Raw genomic sequence first — 15,541 nt, forward strand, 5'->3', positions numbered from 1 at the left:
ATGTGATCAGCACAGGGCCAATCAGCACTGTCCAGACAGAGGTCAGGGGTTCTGCATCCTGCTACAGCAGAATGAAAACTCCTCCTACAAGCTTTAACCAGTGTTCTGCCGGACACTGATAGAAGTCACGAGACTACTCCAACTGCTGATGAGAAAAGGTATTTAGCAGTTTATATTTACTAAAATCATTGCATTTGTATGTTCTGTGTACTGTGGAAGACCAGATATAGTGAATGCAGGGTCCTGGGTTTAGTAACATTTTAAAGGTAGACTGTATATAAGCTTTAAATTGGTGGTTATGCATGCACAGTTGGCCCATAAGATGTGAAGGAATGATTTGCATGGTGCTGCCTACTATACTAGAATTAGGACTAACCCTGCTATTTTTTTTAATTTGTGATGAACTTTGCAATACATTTTTGTTTTTTTAATAGTGTTTGATATTTTAGGTTTCATTGGTGGTTGATTTTGGTTGTTTTTGGTGTAGAGCTTTTGGTGCTGAGAGTGATGCTCCTTGAACCTTTAACTGTTTCTCATTAGGGATGAGCTGCTGGTTCCTATGTTCAGACCGAAGTTTTCTTTCTTGGATATTTGGCAAACAGCTGAATTAAATTGGATTTAGGCCATATTGACCCACTGGTGGCAGAGTAAAGTTGAAACATTTAGTAGCAGTATTACTGCCTTTGGCTGGTTGTTAGGGAGCTGGCAGCATCCTAACAACCATGATTCATCCTTGCCGGCAATGCTGGATTACCAGATAGGCAAAGTAGGTCTATGGGCCCCATTTAATGTCTCCACGATAATGGATCGAAATAATATTGACTTGATCATGAAAGAAAATTACAAGGAAGCTTTCTTAAATTGTTTTCAAAAGATAGAAAAAAAAACCAATCAACTCAAAGAAATGAAAACTTAACTACATTAAACCCAGAACCCTGCATTCCATGGTCTCCCACAATACACAGAACATGGAAATGCAATTATTTTAGTAAATAGAAACTGCTAAATACCTTTTCTCATCAGCAGTATATAGCAGTCTTGTGACTCATGTCAGTGTATAATATATATATATATATACACACATACACAGACAGAGAGAGAGAGAGAGAGAGAGAGAGTGTGTGTACAGTATAAAAAAGAAATCTACACCAAATGCATGTTCAATCATTTTAATAATTCCCAAAAAACAAAATAGTATATACAAAACCACCAGGAACTTGTGAATTAGAAAAGATGAAGATCAGGAAACACTGTATAAAAATATATATAAAATAAATATTTAAATATCTGAACTGTGAAGCACAGACATTGTCATTAATACTATGTAAACGGGGGACTTGTTTCTTCCCTGTGAATCTGGCCTAAAGTTCCACATTTCAGAGTTAGGTAAAGTTTAATAGGTCCATATATACAATAATACAAAGTTATTTCACACTTAGGAGAAAAAACAGGATTTGCCTATAAGGAACCTCCACCCTCATCCCCACTAAAATTCAATGTGTGAGTTCGGGGAATGGGCAGGTCTGTATTTCGAGTTGCAGAAATATTAAGAAAGACCACTTGAGAGTGATCTCAGTATGCATGCCAAGTGTAGCAGATGTATTTAAAAAGGCAGCATAAAGTGCAGTGACTGTGCAAAGTGTAGTAACCCATATGATTTTGTATTAGGTAGCACTAGCCTTTGCATATGGTCACTGCACTTTATTACCCTAATATGTCTTCTATCTGTTTACTGTATGAGGCTGGTAAAGTATATATCAAGCCAGAAGTGTTTTATATTGTTTTTGAGTGGAAGACAAATCAAACCACTGTTTTCTATTGCTTATTCTGTCTCTGTTGGGAGGATTTTTCCTCACTTCTTGTCCCAGTTGGTACCAGGCAATGAGAAAGGAAATTACTGCATTTCTCCCCATGGGCTTATGGGTAATATTTAAAATTTGGCAGCTCGTTAGACCCTTTTCTTCCCTTCTAAAAATTGTTTTTTTTTTTCATTTTCATCTGTGTCGCCTTTGCATGCATTTTCCCTCACTTCTATCCCAGATGGCTCTAATTAAAACAGGTAGTACAAGAATATCTTGCAAACAGGGATATAGATAACAACAGAAATCAGGCTGAGGTTCTAACCTTTCTCTACCATATCAATAACTGAAAAAAGATGTTTTGGATAGACATCCGGCTTACATATTGCACTATATAGACTGAGCATCCATGAGCAGCTTTGCAAGCAGCATTTAAAAGAAACAGGAGACATATTGGCTCATAGAGCACTACATGTAGTAGTCAAGCAGGTCTCAGTACACCTCCAGATCCCAACGTTGAGTAGGTCTATCTTCTGACATCTCCCACACCACAATATGTTTAGAGTCATAGCCTTGGCCACCTGTGAAAACGGCAACATTTTTACATTGTTAGTTTTGGTTACGACACAATAAAAAGTTACAAAACATTTTACATGCAAAAGGGTTAGAACTTATGATAGGTTTGTATTGCTTTGCCTCGGTTAAAGAGGTTCCCCTCACTTTTTGTTTCAGTGACAACATAGGAGGTGAGGGAAAGGGGGGCGGGTAGATAAGAACCTAACAAAGATTCTAACTGCTCTTAAATTTACCTAAAACTTACGTAAAGTTTTGACTGCAGTTTCATTTCAGTTACAAATAAAGAACAATATTAGATTACAAATTCCATTTTCCATGACAATCATGTGTAAATTTCATTATCTATTTTTGTAGGAATCAGAATGGCGTAGAGAACCAAGAAACACATCTGTGCATTTTTTTATCTTGGTAATTGGTAGAACCTTGTTAACAAGCACATAGTGAGTGTTTTCACAAAAAGAACCTCGTTACTTTTCTAAAATTACAGTGAAAGTTTGTTAGGGAAAAGTTTACTGGGAGTTTTGGTTTTCTGTTTGCAATATATAGGCACACATTTGAAATGTCTTCAGTTTGCTGTGGTCAATAATTTGTCTCCATCTATCCCAGGAAGGACACTAAAAAAAAATCAAAATCTTATCTTGTCACAAATGCAAGATTATCAAAACATGTAAAACACAGCTTAGAATTTAATCTCAGAATGGCCAAGGATAAGAGGGCATTGTCAGTTTTGTTACTAAAATGTCACTTTTATTTATTCCCATAAAGAACCAAGTGCATATAGCACTTGGTCCCATTCAAATACAGCTGTGGTAGGACAGCTATATGCTCTTGGTCCCCTTGGGAATTAGATAAAATTCAAATTTTTTGAGAGATCTTCTTTAAATTGCAAGATTTTGGATATTGAATTTAGAAAATTAAAAAAATGAAAGTAGCTCTGACACTTTAAAAAAAAAAAACAAGCCAATTACAAATGCAAGGTGCAGAAAGTATAAGCAAAGTATGGGGAACTGGATCTCCTATAACACTGACTATTTTCAGTCAGGTCTCAGGTAGAAGAGAGCTACCTGCGCATGCCTGCAGTAGCTTTTCAGTGCCACTGCTCTGCTCAAATGACCATTCTGACAAGGCAATGTATAGACATTTTTGGGTAGTGCGGGAGCGTGTCTGCTCACTACTGCCTCCAACATATTCCTATCTACCAGTAAGGCTGCCCACCAAACTAATGGGCCAACAGGCCTGTATAGGGGTGGTAGGGAGCAGGCTAGGTTTGATACCACCAAAAAAGTGTCCTAAGCAGATCTACCTTGGATTCAGGCAAAGTAAAGACACTAAAAGTTGCTGCAGGTATGTGCAGCCACCTCTAGGTTGAACTTCCTACCTATTGGAAGCTTTTTTTGCTTGGTAAAGTGCTGTTACTAAAGATTTATTTTATTTATGCTAATATAAATAATCAAATGACCTGAGAGAAAAATATTTTTTAAATCCAGTGGTAATTCCTCACCCTTTATGTCTAGACACAAGCCTTTGAACAAGCAACTGACTATATAACCAGAATCTTCCAGGGTCCATGTTTGCACTGGTTTGCGCTCTTCAGACCAGAGAACCACCTTTGTCCCTTGGTTAGCAAGACCAACTACTTGGAGACTCATATGAGGAACGAGCTGTAAACAAACACAAACTTCAAGTTTGAATAGAATATAAACAGTTAAAAATATAGAGGATCTAAATACAGTAGTACACTTTGTGGAATTTTCTGTGGCCCAACACTGAACTGAGAATGTGTATTAAAATAATTTACAACTGAAAGTCTGAGTGCTCATTTTACAAATATCAATGTAATACAAACCATGTATAATTGCTCAATAAATAGAAAATTAATATAACTTTCAAGTTCAACTCAATACATGATCTTTGATACCTCACTGGATATGATTTGTAAACTTTACATTCTATTTCAAATAAAGGATTAGCCACAGAATCACAGAATCTAAAACCTTGGTACCTTATTTACCTGCAATCAATTTAAGTAGAATAGGAAAACATAAGGAGGAATAATATTTAAGGCTGGCTATTGTAGACCTACTAGGCCAACTGCAGGTAGGTGGTGGTGAGCAGGTGACTCAGTATCCTTAAGATTTAAGCACCAGTCGGTTTTCACCAGAGCTTCTGGTGGTGGAGATGGCTTTTGCTGCGTGCTGGTGCCATGTTTTGACCCCAGGTTCACCTTGAGGGCATAGACAAAGCCGTGGGAGCAGATACGTAGAGAGTAGAAGAACTAGCCAAAATGGGCAGAGACAATACAAAAATTCAGGAACTAGGCCAAAGGTTAGAGTAGGAAGAAGACAAGCAATTACAAAGAGAGAGCTAAGCTGACACAAGAGGTCAGTCCAACAAAGAAACAGGCAGGAGGAGGATGCGAGGAACCAGACACATAGGAATCACAAAGAACAAAGCAGAGAGTAGGATCTCAGGAGCCAGGAACTAGGAGCATGCGCTGGAGCTAGAAACATAGACTGGAGTTAGCAACAGGGGGCCTACGCTAGGTATAACCTACTGCAAAGACAATGGGAGCTGATCTGAGCATGACCTAAATAATAAGAAACATTGGCAAGAGATGATCAGGGAGCAAGTTATATTAAGCAGCATGTGAGGTAGCTACCTATAGCTACCAGCTCTGTGCACCTAGGAAGCGAGGACAAATCACAAGCTTGTGAAACCACAGATACCAGTGGATCCACAGCTGGCAGATCAGCTCTGCAGCTCATCTGTGACAAATATAAAATCCTTCCTCATAGCATGTTTTGCACCAACCTGATTCTTGATGCGCCCTTCCTCATAGAACCATAGATCACTACACCCCTCCTGTGGCTCAGAGAGATGGACACGAGCAGCTTTCACATCTTCTGATGGCTCAAGAACGCATAAGAACAGACCCAAGATCCGATTCCTCAGTCGGAAAAACACCCTTCTCTGGAGTAATGGTATAAAATACAATCAATACATGTTTTTAACCTGAGATCTATCCATTTATGTTCTGTCCAGAAAGAACTTATTGTGTTTGTAAAGTCCTTACCTGTCTAATAGGACATAGTGATCCAATTCTCTGGAGACCACTATAAAGCAACCAGTTTGAAATTTGAGTGTGCTCCAGTAACCACTGTCTTCCCCGGAAATCACTGTGCTCATACAGCACCCATCTGGTATAAGACAAAAAGCCAGGTACAGAAAGCATTATATACAGTACATTATAATAGAGCAGATGGGAAATAACATCAACTGGTTCAAGTTATACTATATGGCCAAAAGTGTTTGGCCATCTGACCATCACATCAATATAATTTTTTTGGAAATCCCATTTCAATACCATGGCCATTAACATGAATTCTCCCCACCCTTTGCAAATATAACAACCTCCATTCTTTTTGGATGGCTTTCCACCAGATTTTGTCCATATGTTGTATGTGCACACAGCCTAATATCTCCCTCATTGTGGTTTGTCTAGAGGGCAAACCAGGAGCGGACTGACAACTCATGGGGCCCCCAGGCAATAGGGGATCATGGGGCCCCTGTGTCCTCACCCACACTCAAAACCACACCCAAAAAAGCCTATGAAAGGTACTAGGGGCATCTCATGGGGCCCCCTACTGACCCTGGGCCCTCGGGCAGTGCCCGAGTACCTGAATGGTCAGTCTGCCCCTGGAGCAAACTGAAGTGGGGAAAAAGATGGAACAGCAGGATGGGTCAGCTTAGGAACAATATTGCATTGATATTTTTCTGCTGTAGTTTTATAGCAAGTTATGTGCACGAAGCGCACACATTTTTTGCATTAAAAGTGTAATTTACTATGCTGGCCCACTTTGCTGTAATTCCCTCCTCTGTTTTCTAAAAAAAATTGATGAGAGAGACAGAAGACTGGATTATCGACAAGAAAAGTGTCAGTGGCATAAAAAAGATAACAAGAAAATGCAGAATATGAATGATATTAGTTCCCATTGTCCAATGACTTACAGTCCACTTTTTACTTTTACGGACAGCACGTGATTATTGTATCCTTCTCCCTGCAAACTCCGAACTTCTCCAATGAAGTTCAGCTCCTTCCCCTCAAATTTTTCCAGGCCATGTAGGGAGATAGAGGGAATAGAGAAATACTGCAAAAGAAGAACAACCAAAAATCATAAATAAATTCACATCCACCTAAACAACCCCCCCCCCCTTTAAACCCAGTAAAAATGCCCATACTCTCTTTTGCCCTATTACCATCTATCTGTGACTTTGTAGTTACAGAAGCATGGACTTACACAAAAGAAACATTACATGTAATCAAGCCATATCATGGTGGTAACCTAGAAAAAGTGTCTATACCTTTATATATTTTATTGCGTTCCAAACAGCCATAGGCCAAAAAGCTTAAGTGGGTGCTATAGTCAGATAACGGATGGTGCCATCACACAAAGTGTTAAAGTGTAAACACTTTCATATTTCTTTGCGTTCATTTTTATATATTAAAATCAGCACACCATCATAGAAATCTGAGGAAGGGGTTCTCAGTGACCCCAAACATAGGTCATTGATGGTGCATTGGTACACATCGTTAATTTCGGTCTGTTAATATGTTCTTTCCCCCTCCATTTTTTGTCCTCCTTTATGCTTTTACATATAACACAATCCTATATTTTAGACATTTTCAATAATTGTGAAATTATGTCTTTCTGGATTTTAATATCATTAATTTATGGCAAAATTATAAATGCAATGTTTTCTATTATTAGTAATATTAATAGGATCATTTGAACTCTAGTGCTTGGTAGTATAAGAGAATTTTGAAGTTAGTATTTTGTTTTAACAAGACGGCTAGAAGGCTTTTTAGCAGTATAGGAAGCCTTGCATGCCACAGAAAATAAATGTTCTATCTAGCAGGAAATTCAGTATCAGTTTAAGCCCTGGGTTCACACTAATGCGGTGCGGAATTTGCAGCATTTCTGTGCGAATTGCGCACCACATCAGAATCGCGCCCGTTCATGTGAACCGATGCGTATGAACCGGTGTGTATGTTAAGTTAACAACACCTTGAAAGCAGTCAGCAAAATGCGATGCGATGTGCAGAATCGGATCGTATAGGTGTGAATACCCATGCGATCCAATTCTAGTGTGGACAAAAAAAAGGGTCCTACACCCTTTTGGTGCGGGTGTGGTGCGATTAGAGCCATATAAAATGTGGAAATGCGGTGCGGGTCCTGTGCGAATCACATGCCTATATGTGATCCCAGGCTAACAGCCGCTAATAGACAACAGTTTTCCTGCATGTCCCTTTGGAAATCAATCAAATGATTACCTTCTGTCGAGCAAAGACTGCCACACAGTGATCAAAATTCATCCAACAACTGCTGAACCAGCGGAATTTTGATCAGTATATGGTCAGATTTGAAAGTGTCAGACAGAACAGTAAGCGTTTTGAACCACATTGATTTGCATGACATGTGAACCAAGACTTTTCTGTGGAGCCTGTTCACAAATGCACGGTCTGGCTGCAGTGCCATTTGAAAAAGAGTCCTGTGCGATTTTCTGTCAAGTTCAGATGTGATTTCCAATCTCCTACACGTTAGCAATTCACATTGAAATTGCACCTGAACCGCTGAACAAAATCGCACTGGACAGCACTTAAAATCGCACTTCAAACTGGCCCCGCACATATGTGAACCTAGGAGTGAATAAAATCTCCCTTACAAGGGCTTATACAGCAATAACAAATATTTTTCTAGTACAGCTAGGAAGGGTTAAAACCTCTCTAATGTCTGTATTGCTGACCATGGCCCGTGATTTCCCCTAACCTCAAATAGAAGGTGTCAGAAAGAGCAGGAAATGTACTTAGTGAGGCAGAACCTAAATTCTGACAAAAGCCATAACTGTACCCCATACTATAAAAAGCTAAAAATGAAAGGGTTTTGGCTGGAGCTGGGCTTTAAATCCTATTTAAAAGTGTTTCAAATATATTTAATTTAACTCATTACTAATTAATGCAATTTCATCCAAATTATATAAAAATATTTGTCTACATTTCTTTGTACATTGAGATAAGGCAGGACAAAAAAAACATTCATGAGCAGCAGAGTAGGAGTAAGTAGCATACATACAAGAGGAACTCTCTTGAGGGAGCGTATTGTGCTAAAGCTCTGACAGCCCATGGCGGTTCTTGTTGGGTAATCCCCTTCAGACAGTATGTATTGCTCTCCATGACAGTCTTCGCCTTCATACAAACTCCAGCTGTGGGGAGAATGAACCATGGTGCAATAGTTAATTTTATTTTATTTAAAATTGCCCTTCATGATAAAAAATATGAAAAAGGGATAATTCAAAGCACATGCTAAAAATAAAACGTTGCAATACTCTATTATATAACTACTATATAATATATGACTTTCATGTAATTACTGACGGAACTAGTTCAACCTCTTGTGAACAGAACACTATCTGCTTAAGAAGATGCAGAGACATGTGAGCCTGTATTGCTGTAGGCCCTGTATATGTATGTGTAAGCATTCTATTTTAGAACAGAAACTATTAGCTGACTGTCATCCACTTTCCAATACACACATATTGCGCAATTTGTTGTCAACAAATTAGATTTCTTTTTATGAGGAGGTGAGCAAAAGGAGTGGTGGCGGACGTGGTATACTTGGATTTTGCAAAATCTTTTGACACAGTTCCCCACACATGGCTAATGTGTAAGGTAAAGTCTACAGGTTTGGATATATCTGTTTGTAAATGGATAGAAAACAGGCTAAAAGATCGTATTCAGAGAGTAGTGGTTAATGCTTCATACTCTTAATGGTCTGGAGTCATCAGTGGTGTACCCCAAGGTTCAGTGTTGGGACCCTTACTTTTTAATATATTTATAAATAATATAGGGTCTGGGATTAAAAATCCCATTTCAGTCTTTGCAGATGACACCAAGCTGTGCAGTGGAATAACGTCCTTACAGGTTGTCTCCAACTTACAAGCCGACCTCAATGCACTGTTTAATTGGGCAACTATGTGGCAAATGAGGTTTAATGTTGATAAATGTAAGGTTATGCACTTGGGAGCTAAGAATATGCATGCATCATACATACAAGGGGGGGGGTACAACTGGGGGAATCAATGGTGGAGAAGGATCTGGGAGTTCTGGTAGATCACAAGCTTAATAATGGCATCCAATGCCAAGCTGCGGTTTCTAAAGCGAGCAAAATCCTCTCTTGTATTAAAAGAGGTATAGACTCCAGAGAGAGAGATAGATATCATATTACCCCTGTACAAATCATTAGACCTCATCTGGAATATGCAGTTCAGTTGTGGGCACCAATTCACAAAAAGAACATTGGGGAACTGGAGAAAGTTCAGAGAAGGGAAATTAAACTGATATGAGGCATGGAGGAGCTCAGCTATGAGGAAAGATTAGAGGAGCTGAAGAAGAAGATATTAAGGGGGGATATGATCAACATGTATAAATACATAAATGGTCTATATAGTGATCTTGGTGTAGAGTTATTCACCCTGACGTCATCACAGAGGACAAGGGGGCACTCTTTACGTCTGGAGGAAAAGAGATTTAATCTGCAAATACAGAAAGGTTTTTTCACAGTAAGAACTGTGAAAATGTGGAATAGACTCCCTCAGGAGTTGGTTCATGCCAACTCAGTAGATTGTTTTAAAAAAAAAAGGCCTGGATTCTTTCCTAAATGCATATAATTTAACTGGATACTAACATTTACTAACTACTAACTCCAAAGACATGCTGGTAATTTAATTGGCTCATGTCTAAATTGTCCCTAGAATGTGTATGTATGAATGTGAGTTAGGGACCTTAGCTTGTACACCCCTTAGGGACCGATGTGAATGTACAATATATATGTAAAGCGCTGCGTAAATTGACAGCACTATATAAGTACCTGTAAAAAATAAATACATTTATAGGTAAAGTTGGTACAGAGAATATCCGATTGCCTCTTTGGGGATCAGGAAGGCATTTTTTCCCCTGCAGGAACAAATTGGATCATGCTTTGCTGGGTTTTTTATTGCTTTTCTCTGGATCAACTTTTTACATTTTTTTTTCCTTTTTATTGATTGAACTAGATGGACTTGTGTCTTTTTTTTAACAAGTCTAACCAGATCTACAGTCTTGACAACTGATATGATGAGCCTGATTGCCAGTTATTAAGCACTCAAGCTTTCCATTTAGATGTCTATATTATTATTTCCAATGTTTATTAACCGTGTATACCAAGAGAAATGTTGATACGCAAATGAGATGATATCATATTATTATCAAAATTATTTGTCTGCACCTGCACCCCCCCCCCCCCCCCCGTTTAAAAAGGGTAGATTCACACAAAAGTGATCTTTTCATTATAGTTGGAGTCTGGGGGGCTCAGTCACTGACCATTTATACCTTTTATAAATTCTAACAGCAAGATCTTCCATTCCACTCATCCTTCTGCATTCTCCATAATATAAAATATTAAACATCCAACAGCAAGCCTTGATTGTTTGGTATAGAAAAAGTTGTTATATCTGATTATGTTATCTGGTTAAATCTAGATGAAAACATATCTTCTTTCACTAAATGATTAACTCAGTTCCTCTTTGAAATGCTCACTCAAGAAACCAGTTGTGCTGAAGCATTCATTTCAATCATACAGTTTAGACATCTCTTTAAGGTGTGGCACGGTTATGTGGTTGCATGTCATTTGTATGCAGAGTTTGATGTGTATATATATGTACATCATGTGGTAAGTATACTGCGCAAGCAGTATCAAATGAAGTGTGTACAGGTGCGCAACACTTTGACCTATATACCATACATTCTGTTTGCTGAGAAGAAGCATTACTCTGTTGTAATATTATCCTGTACATTTCCTAAAATGGTATTCTGTTCGCCTTCTTTGTGCATGTTAACTGTACAAATAAAGGAATTACAAAAATGTAGAAGTTTCAAAGTTGATTTATAAGTGCTTTAGGTAATTGGAAAGGCATGGTCCAATGCAGAGAAGACTTGTAACACAAGAAGACTAATGAAAGCTAAAAGAAGTAATCGAGGAACACTATAGGCAGCTGCCAAAGAGCAAGAAAAGGAGTAGGATTTAACAAGAATGCCCCGTACACACGATAAGAAAATTGTATGAAAAATTTAGCGGAACCACTGATCAACCGATTTTCTCTTCGTTGATGAGCAGGATGTTTTAACTGATAACGATATTGTGAACGAAAAGATCCAATTGAACAACAGTGAAAAATGTTGTCATTTCGTATACGAACGACCGATTTTCTATTTGGTAGTATGACGGTCGTACGAAAAAAATCTATCAAGGAACGATTTTTTTAGATTGGTTAATGTGGGACACGATTTTGACCAACGAACGAATGCCTCTCGGTTGTCGGATGACCGATTGGTCGATTTTCTAATCGTGTATTCCCACCTTAAGGCTCCATGCACACTGAGCATTTTAATAATGCTGGTAGCATTAGCTGTGTAAAGTCACGTTAAAAACGCAAGTTTTTTAGCGGGTCTTGCATTAGCGTTTGTGGTTTTATTTTTTTTTTTACCCCCCCAAAAATTTGTTTTTGTTTCAAAAATGTCAAAAAATGCTGGTTTGCTGCGTTTTACCGCATTTTCCAGCATTAGAGCGTTATTACAGCTAAAAAAACTCCTCTAGAAACCCACTAGTTCCTGGGTTTTTTTCCAGCCAAAAACCTCCCCTGCCAAAAAACACTGATTACAGCCTATGTGTGCATGGACACATAGGATAACATCCTGGGGAGTTTAACCTCCTTTTCCCGAGTGTAGCTCGGGGTAAAATTTGAGTACCAAGAGCGGTAACCGCGAGCTACACTCGGGCTTACCATGCAGCGTTGCTCAGGGAGTCCCTGCAGCACTTACCTTGTCCTTCGCTCCCGCGATGTGTCCCCTGCAGCGTCCCCAGCCATCTCCTCCAGCCGATGCCGGCATCCGGCTTCTGTGTTCCGGTCCCTGTGACGTCGGGACGTACGGGCGCCGCACTGGCGGCAAATTTGAAATTTTTAAAAAATGTCATTTTTGCTGTCATTGCTGTTTCAATGCATTTCACATGTATTTTGTCCCTACTGCTTTGTCCTGTGCCCTGCCTGCATTTTGACTGTTCTTTCTGCCTGGAAACGTAGAAAAGTCCATGGCGTCCAAAAAGCATCCCTTTACGTCAAAAGCAGTTTTAGACCAGCTAGAGAACAGCGATAGTAAATCAGAACCACTTGCAGAATTGAGTGATAATGATTCGTGGGGAAATTCGTCATCAGACACTGAAAACGATTTTGCGACTTTGCTCAGCGATGTGCGAATTTGCCTCTGTATTTCAAATTTCAGTGTTTTTGGTTTGATTATATTATTGAATTAAATGTATTATTATTATATTATTATTTTTTATGATTATTTATTAAATTATAATTTATGATTTCGTGTTTCAAATTTTATCCTACCCGGGATGTTTACTAGACTCTTGTTCGGACAGATTTCAGTGAGTTATTCCTAAAAATTACAGCCTACAATAAAAAACTACATATTTCCATGCAAAAAAATGGTACTGCTTTCAGCACAAAAAATCAGAAAGAATCATACCGCCGAGGAGGTTAATGGCTGTAGAAAAGGACACCAAAAGCCAAATACAGCAGCTGTAAAAATGTTCAGTGTGCATGAGGACTAAAGGTGTCGAAAAATCATGTGATTTAGAACTAACTAAAGTTCAGCCAAAAAACTGCACAGATTCCTCCATCCACACAATCCAGGTAGATAGTGGAATCCTCCCTGCTGAGACATTGGGGTTGATTTACTAAAGCTGGAGCATACAAAATCTGCTGCAGCTCTGTATATAAACCAATCACCTTCCAGTTTGTTTTGTCAAAGACTAATTGAACAAGGTAAAGTTAGAAGCTGATTGGATGCCATGCACAGTAACACCAGATTTTGCACTCTCCAGTTTTAGTAAATCAACCCCATTGTATTCAGTCAATGGAATTCTCCCGTCAGAATAAATTGATGAACTGATTCCTCCACCCACAAAATCAAGGTGTTGACATTGTATTCAGACAGAGGGACTCTCCCATGTCAGAATACATTGATCCATGCTGCAACTGCTGATTGAGAGCGATTTTCCAACAGGTCAGTTTGACAGAAGTGGATTGTTATAGTGGGAACAGCCACACATGGATCAAAAGTTACCCGCTCCCTGCTAAACCAGCAGATTTCGATTCATCTATGGCCAGCTTAAACCTCTTAGAAATATAATACTTTTTGCCTGAATTACTTATGAACATGATCCATGTAATTGAAACGATTTGTGGGCTTTTTTTGGCACGCTTTTTTCCCCATGTTAAATCATCTTAGAGATGATAAATTACAAACTGTCACATTTTTTGTAAGTCAAGCTAGCACTAGTTAGACAGAAAATGTTTTGTGTAAGAAGGATGATAATAGCAATGAGTTGCAAAGACTGTTTGCCTAGAGAGTCTAGAGAGCGTTAGAAATCAAGCCATGGGTACCATCATAATCAGTTTCATCAACTGTTTAAAACACACTGACTCTTTTCCCAAAATATGCATATAGAGGCAGCACAGTGGCTAAGTGGTTAGCACTTCCTCCTAGCAGCCCTAGCGTCCTTGTTTCAAGTCCCAACCCCGGTACTACCGGCCTGGAGATTGCATGTTCTTCCTGTGCCTGTGTGGGTTTCCTCCCACACTCCAAATATATGCTGGTAGGTTAACTAGCTCCTTTCTAAATTGGTCCTAGTATGTGTATGTATGAATGGAAGTTAGGGACCTTAGATTGTAAGCTCCTTGAGGGTTAGGGACTGATGTGAATGTATAATATATGTATGTAAAGTGCTGTGTAAACTAATGGCGCTATATATAGTGGGTAAAAGAATGTCCCCAACCTCTAAAATAATAGCATTTTGTTGCTTTGCAGCCTACAATGAAGACAGACATAGTTTTTGTTTCATCCAGCTGTATTTACCTATAACATCCAAGTGAAAGATATAACACCAGCTTGTAAGAATTTTTTTTTTTTAATTCAAAAACAGAATCACTGAGTTGGAAAAAGGATCACCCTCTTGTGTCAGTATTTTGTTGAATCACCTTCTTTGCAGAACTGCTCAAGTACAGTTCAATTTGATGGTGACCGTTTATGGACTGCGGTTTTTCCCTAGATTTTCAATGGTGTTTAAAGTGACACTAAAGCTTGTTTTTTTTTTCTAAAATTACAAACATGTCTATACTTACCTGCTCTTGCACAGAGCAGCCTCAGTCTTCTTTTTGGGTCCCCTTTGGCACTCCTGGCTCCTCCTCCTTGAGCAGTGCCCCCAGGAAAAGCCACTCACCCTGGGGGCATTCTTGTCCCTGAGCTGCTGCTCTATGTGTCCATAAGACACATAGAACTGTGAATTGGCCCCACCCCCATGCTCTCTCCTCATTAGTCCACTAGCTGTGATTGACAGCAGCTGGACCAAATGGGCTCCCGTTGTTGTCTCTGCCAATGAGGAGGAAGAGTCCCCAGACAGCAGAGGCTCTTGAGAACATCGCTGGATCAAATGGGGCCCAGGTAAGGATTGGGGGGGGAGGGCTGGGAGGGGCCACTGCACAATGCATGAATGCATGAAGGTAAAAAACCTGGAGCCTTCAGAACCACTTTATGTCTGGCCTCTGATTGGGCCATGCAAGGACATTCATCTTTTTCTCCTTCAACCACTGTGTGGTCATTTTTGCTGTGTGCTTTGGGTCATTGTCATGTTGGACAGTAAACCTTCTTCTCGTTGACAACTTTCTTGCAGAGGGCAGCAGATTTTCCTCAAAAATGTGATGGTATTTTGCCCCATCCATTTTTCCTTCTATCCTGACAAGTGCTCTAATCCCTGCTGCAGAGAAAAACTCCCCCATAACAGGATTTTACCACCTCCATGCTTTACTGTAGGAATAGTGTTGTTTGGATGGTGAGGTGTTTTGGATTTCCACCAGACATATCGTTTAGTATTGAGGCCAAATAATTCAATTTTAGTCTCATCTGACCATAACACCTTTTCCATGTGGCCTCAGAATCTTCAAGGTGCATTTTGGCAAAGCTCAGTCGTGACTGCATGTGGCCTTTCTTGAGAAATGGCTTTTTTCTT

The 15,541-nt window shown here is 39.3% G+C and overlaps 1 protein-coding gene across 1 annotated transcript in view; it reads right to left on the reverse strand.

Moving 5' to 3' along the window:
• Nucleotides 1–1,153: 1,153 nt before the first annotated feature.
• Nucleotides 1,154–15,541, reverse strand: part of CRYBG2 (crystallin beta-gamma domain containing 2) — a 192,201-nt gene continuing 177,813 nt past the window's right edge. Inside the window, exons 17-22 of the mRNA XM_089686226.1 lie at nucleotides 8,507–8,636; nucleotides 6,384–6,523; nucleotides 5,449–5,572; nucleotides 5,187–5,345; nucleotides 3,877–4,036; nucleotides 1,154–2,380 (exon numbers count right to left, since the gene is read on the reverse strand). Of these exons, the coding sequence (XP_089542352.1) occupies nucleotides 2,292–2,380; nucleotides 3,877–4,036; nucleotides 5,187–5,345; nucleotides 5,449–5,572; nucleotides 6,384–6,523; nucleotides 8,507–8,636 (802 nt within the window). The 3' untranslated portion in view covers nucleotides 1,154–2,291. The remainder of the gene's footprint in view (nucleotides 2,381–3,876; nucleotides 4,037–5,186; nucleotides 5,346–5,448; nucleotides 5,573–6,383; nucleotides 6,524–8,506; nucleotides 8,637–15,541) is intronic.

This window comes from Staurois parvus, unplaced genomic scaffold, assembly GCF_062004578.1.
Source record: "Staurois parvus isolate SC_StPar_1 unplaced genomic scaffold, SC_StPar_1.0 ptg000394l, whole genome shotgun sequence".
Taxonomy (NCBI): domain Eukaryota; kingdom Metazoa; phylum Chordata; class Amphibia; order Anura; family Ranidae; genus Staurois; species Staurois parvus.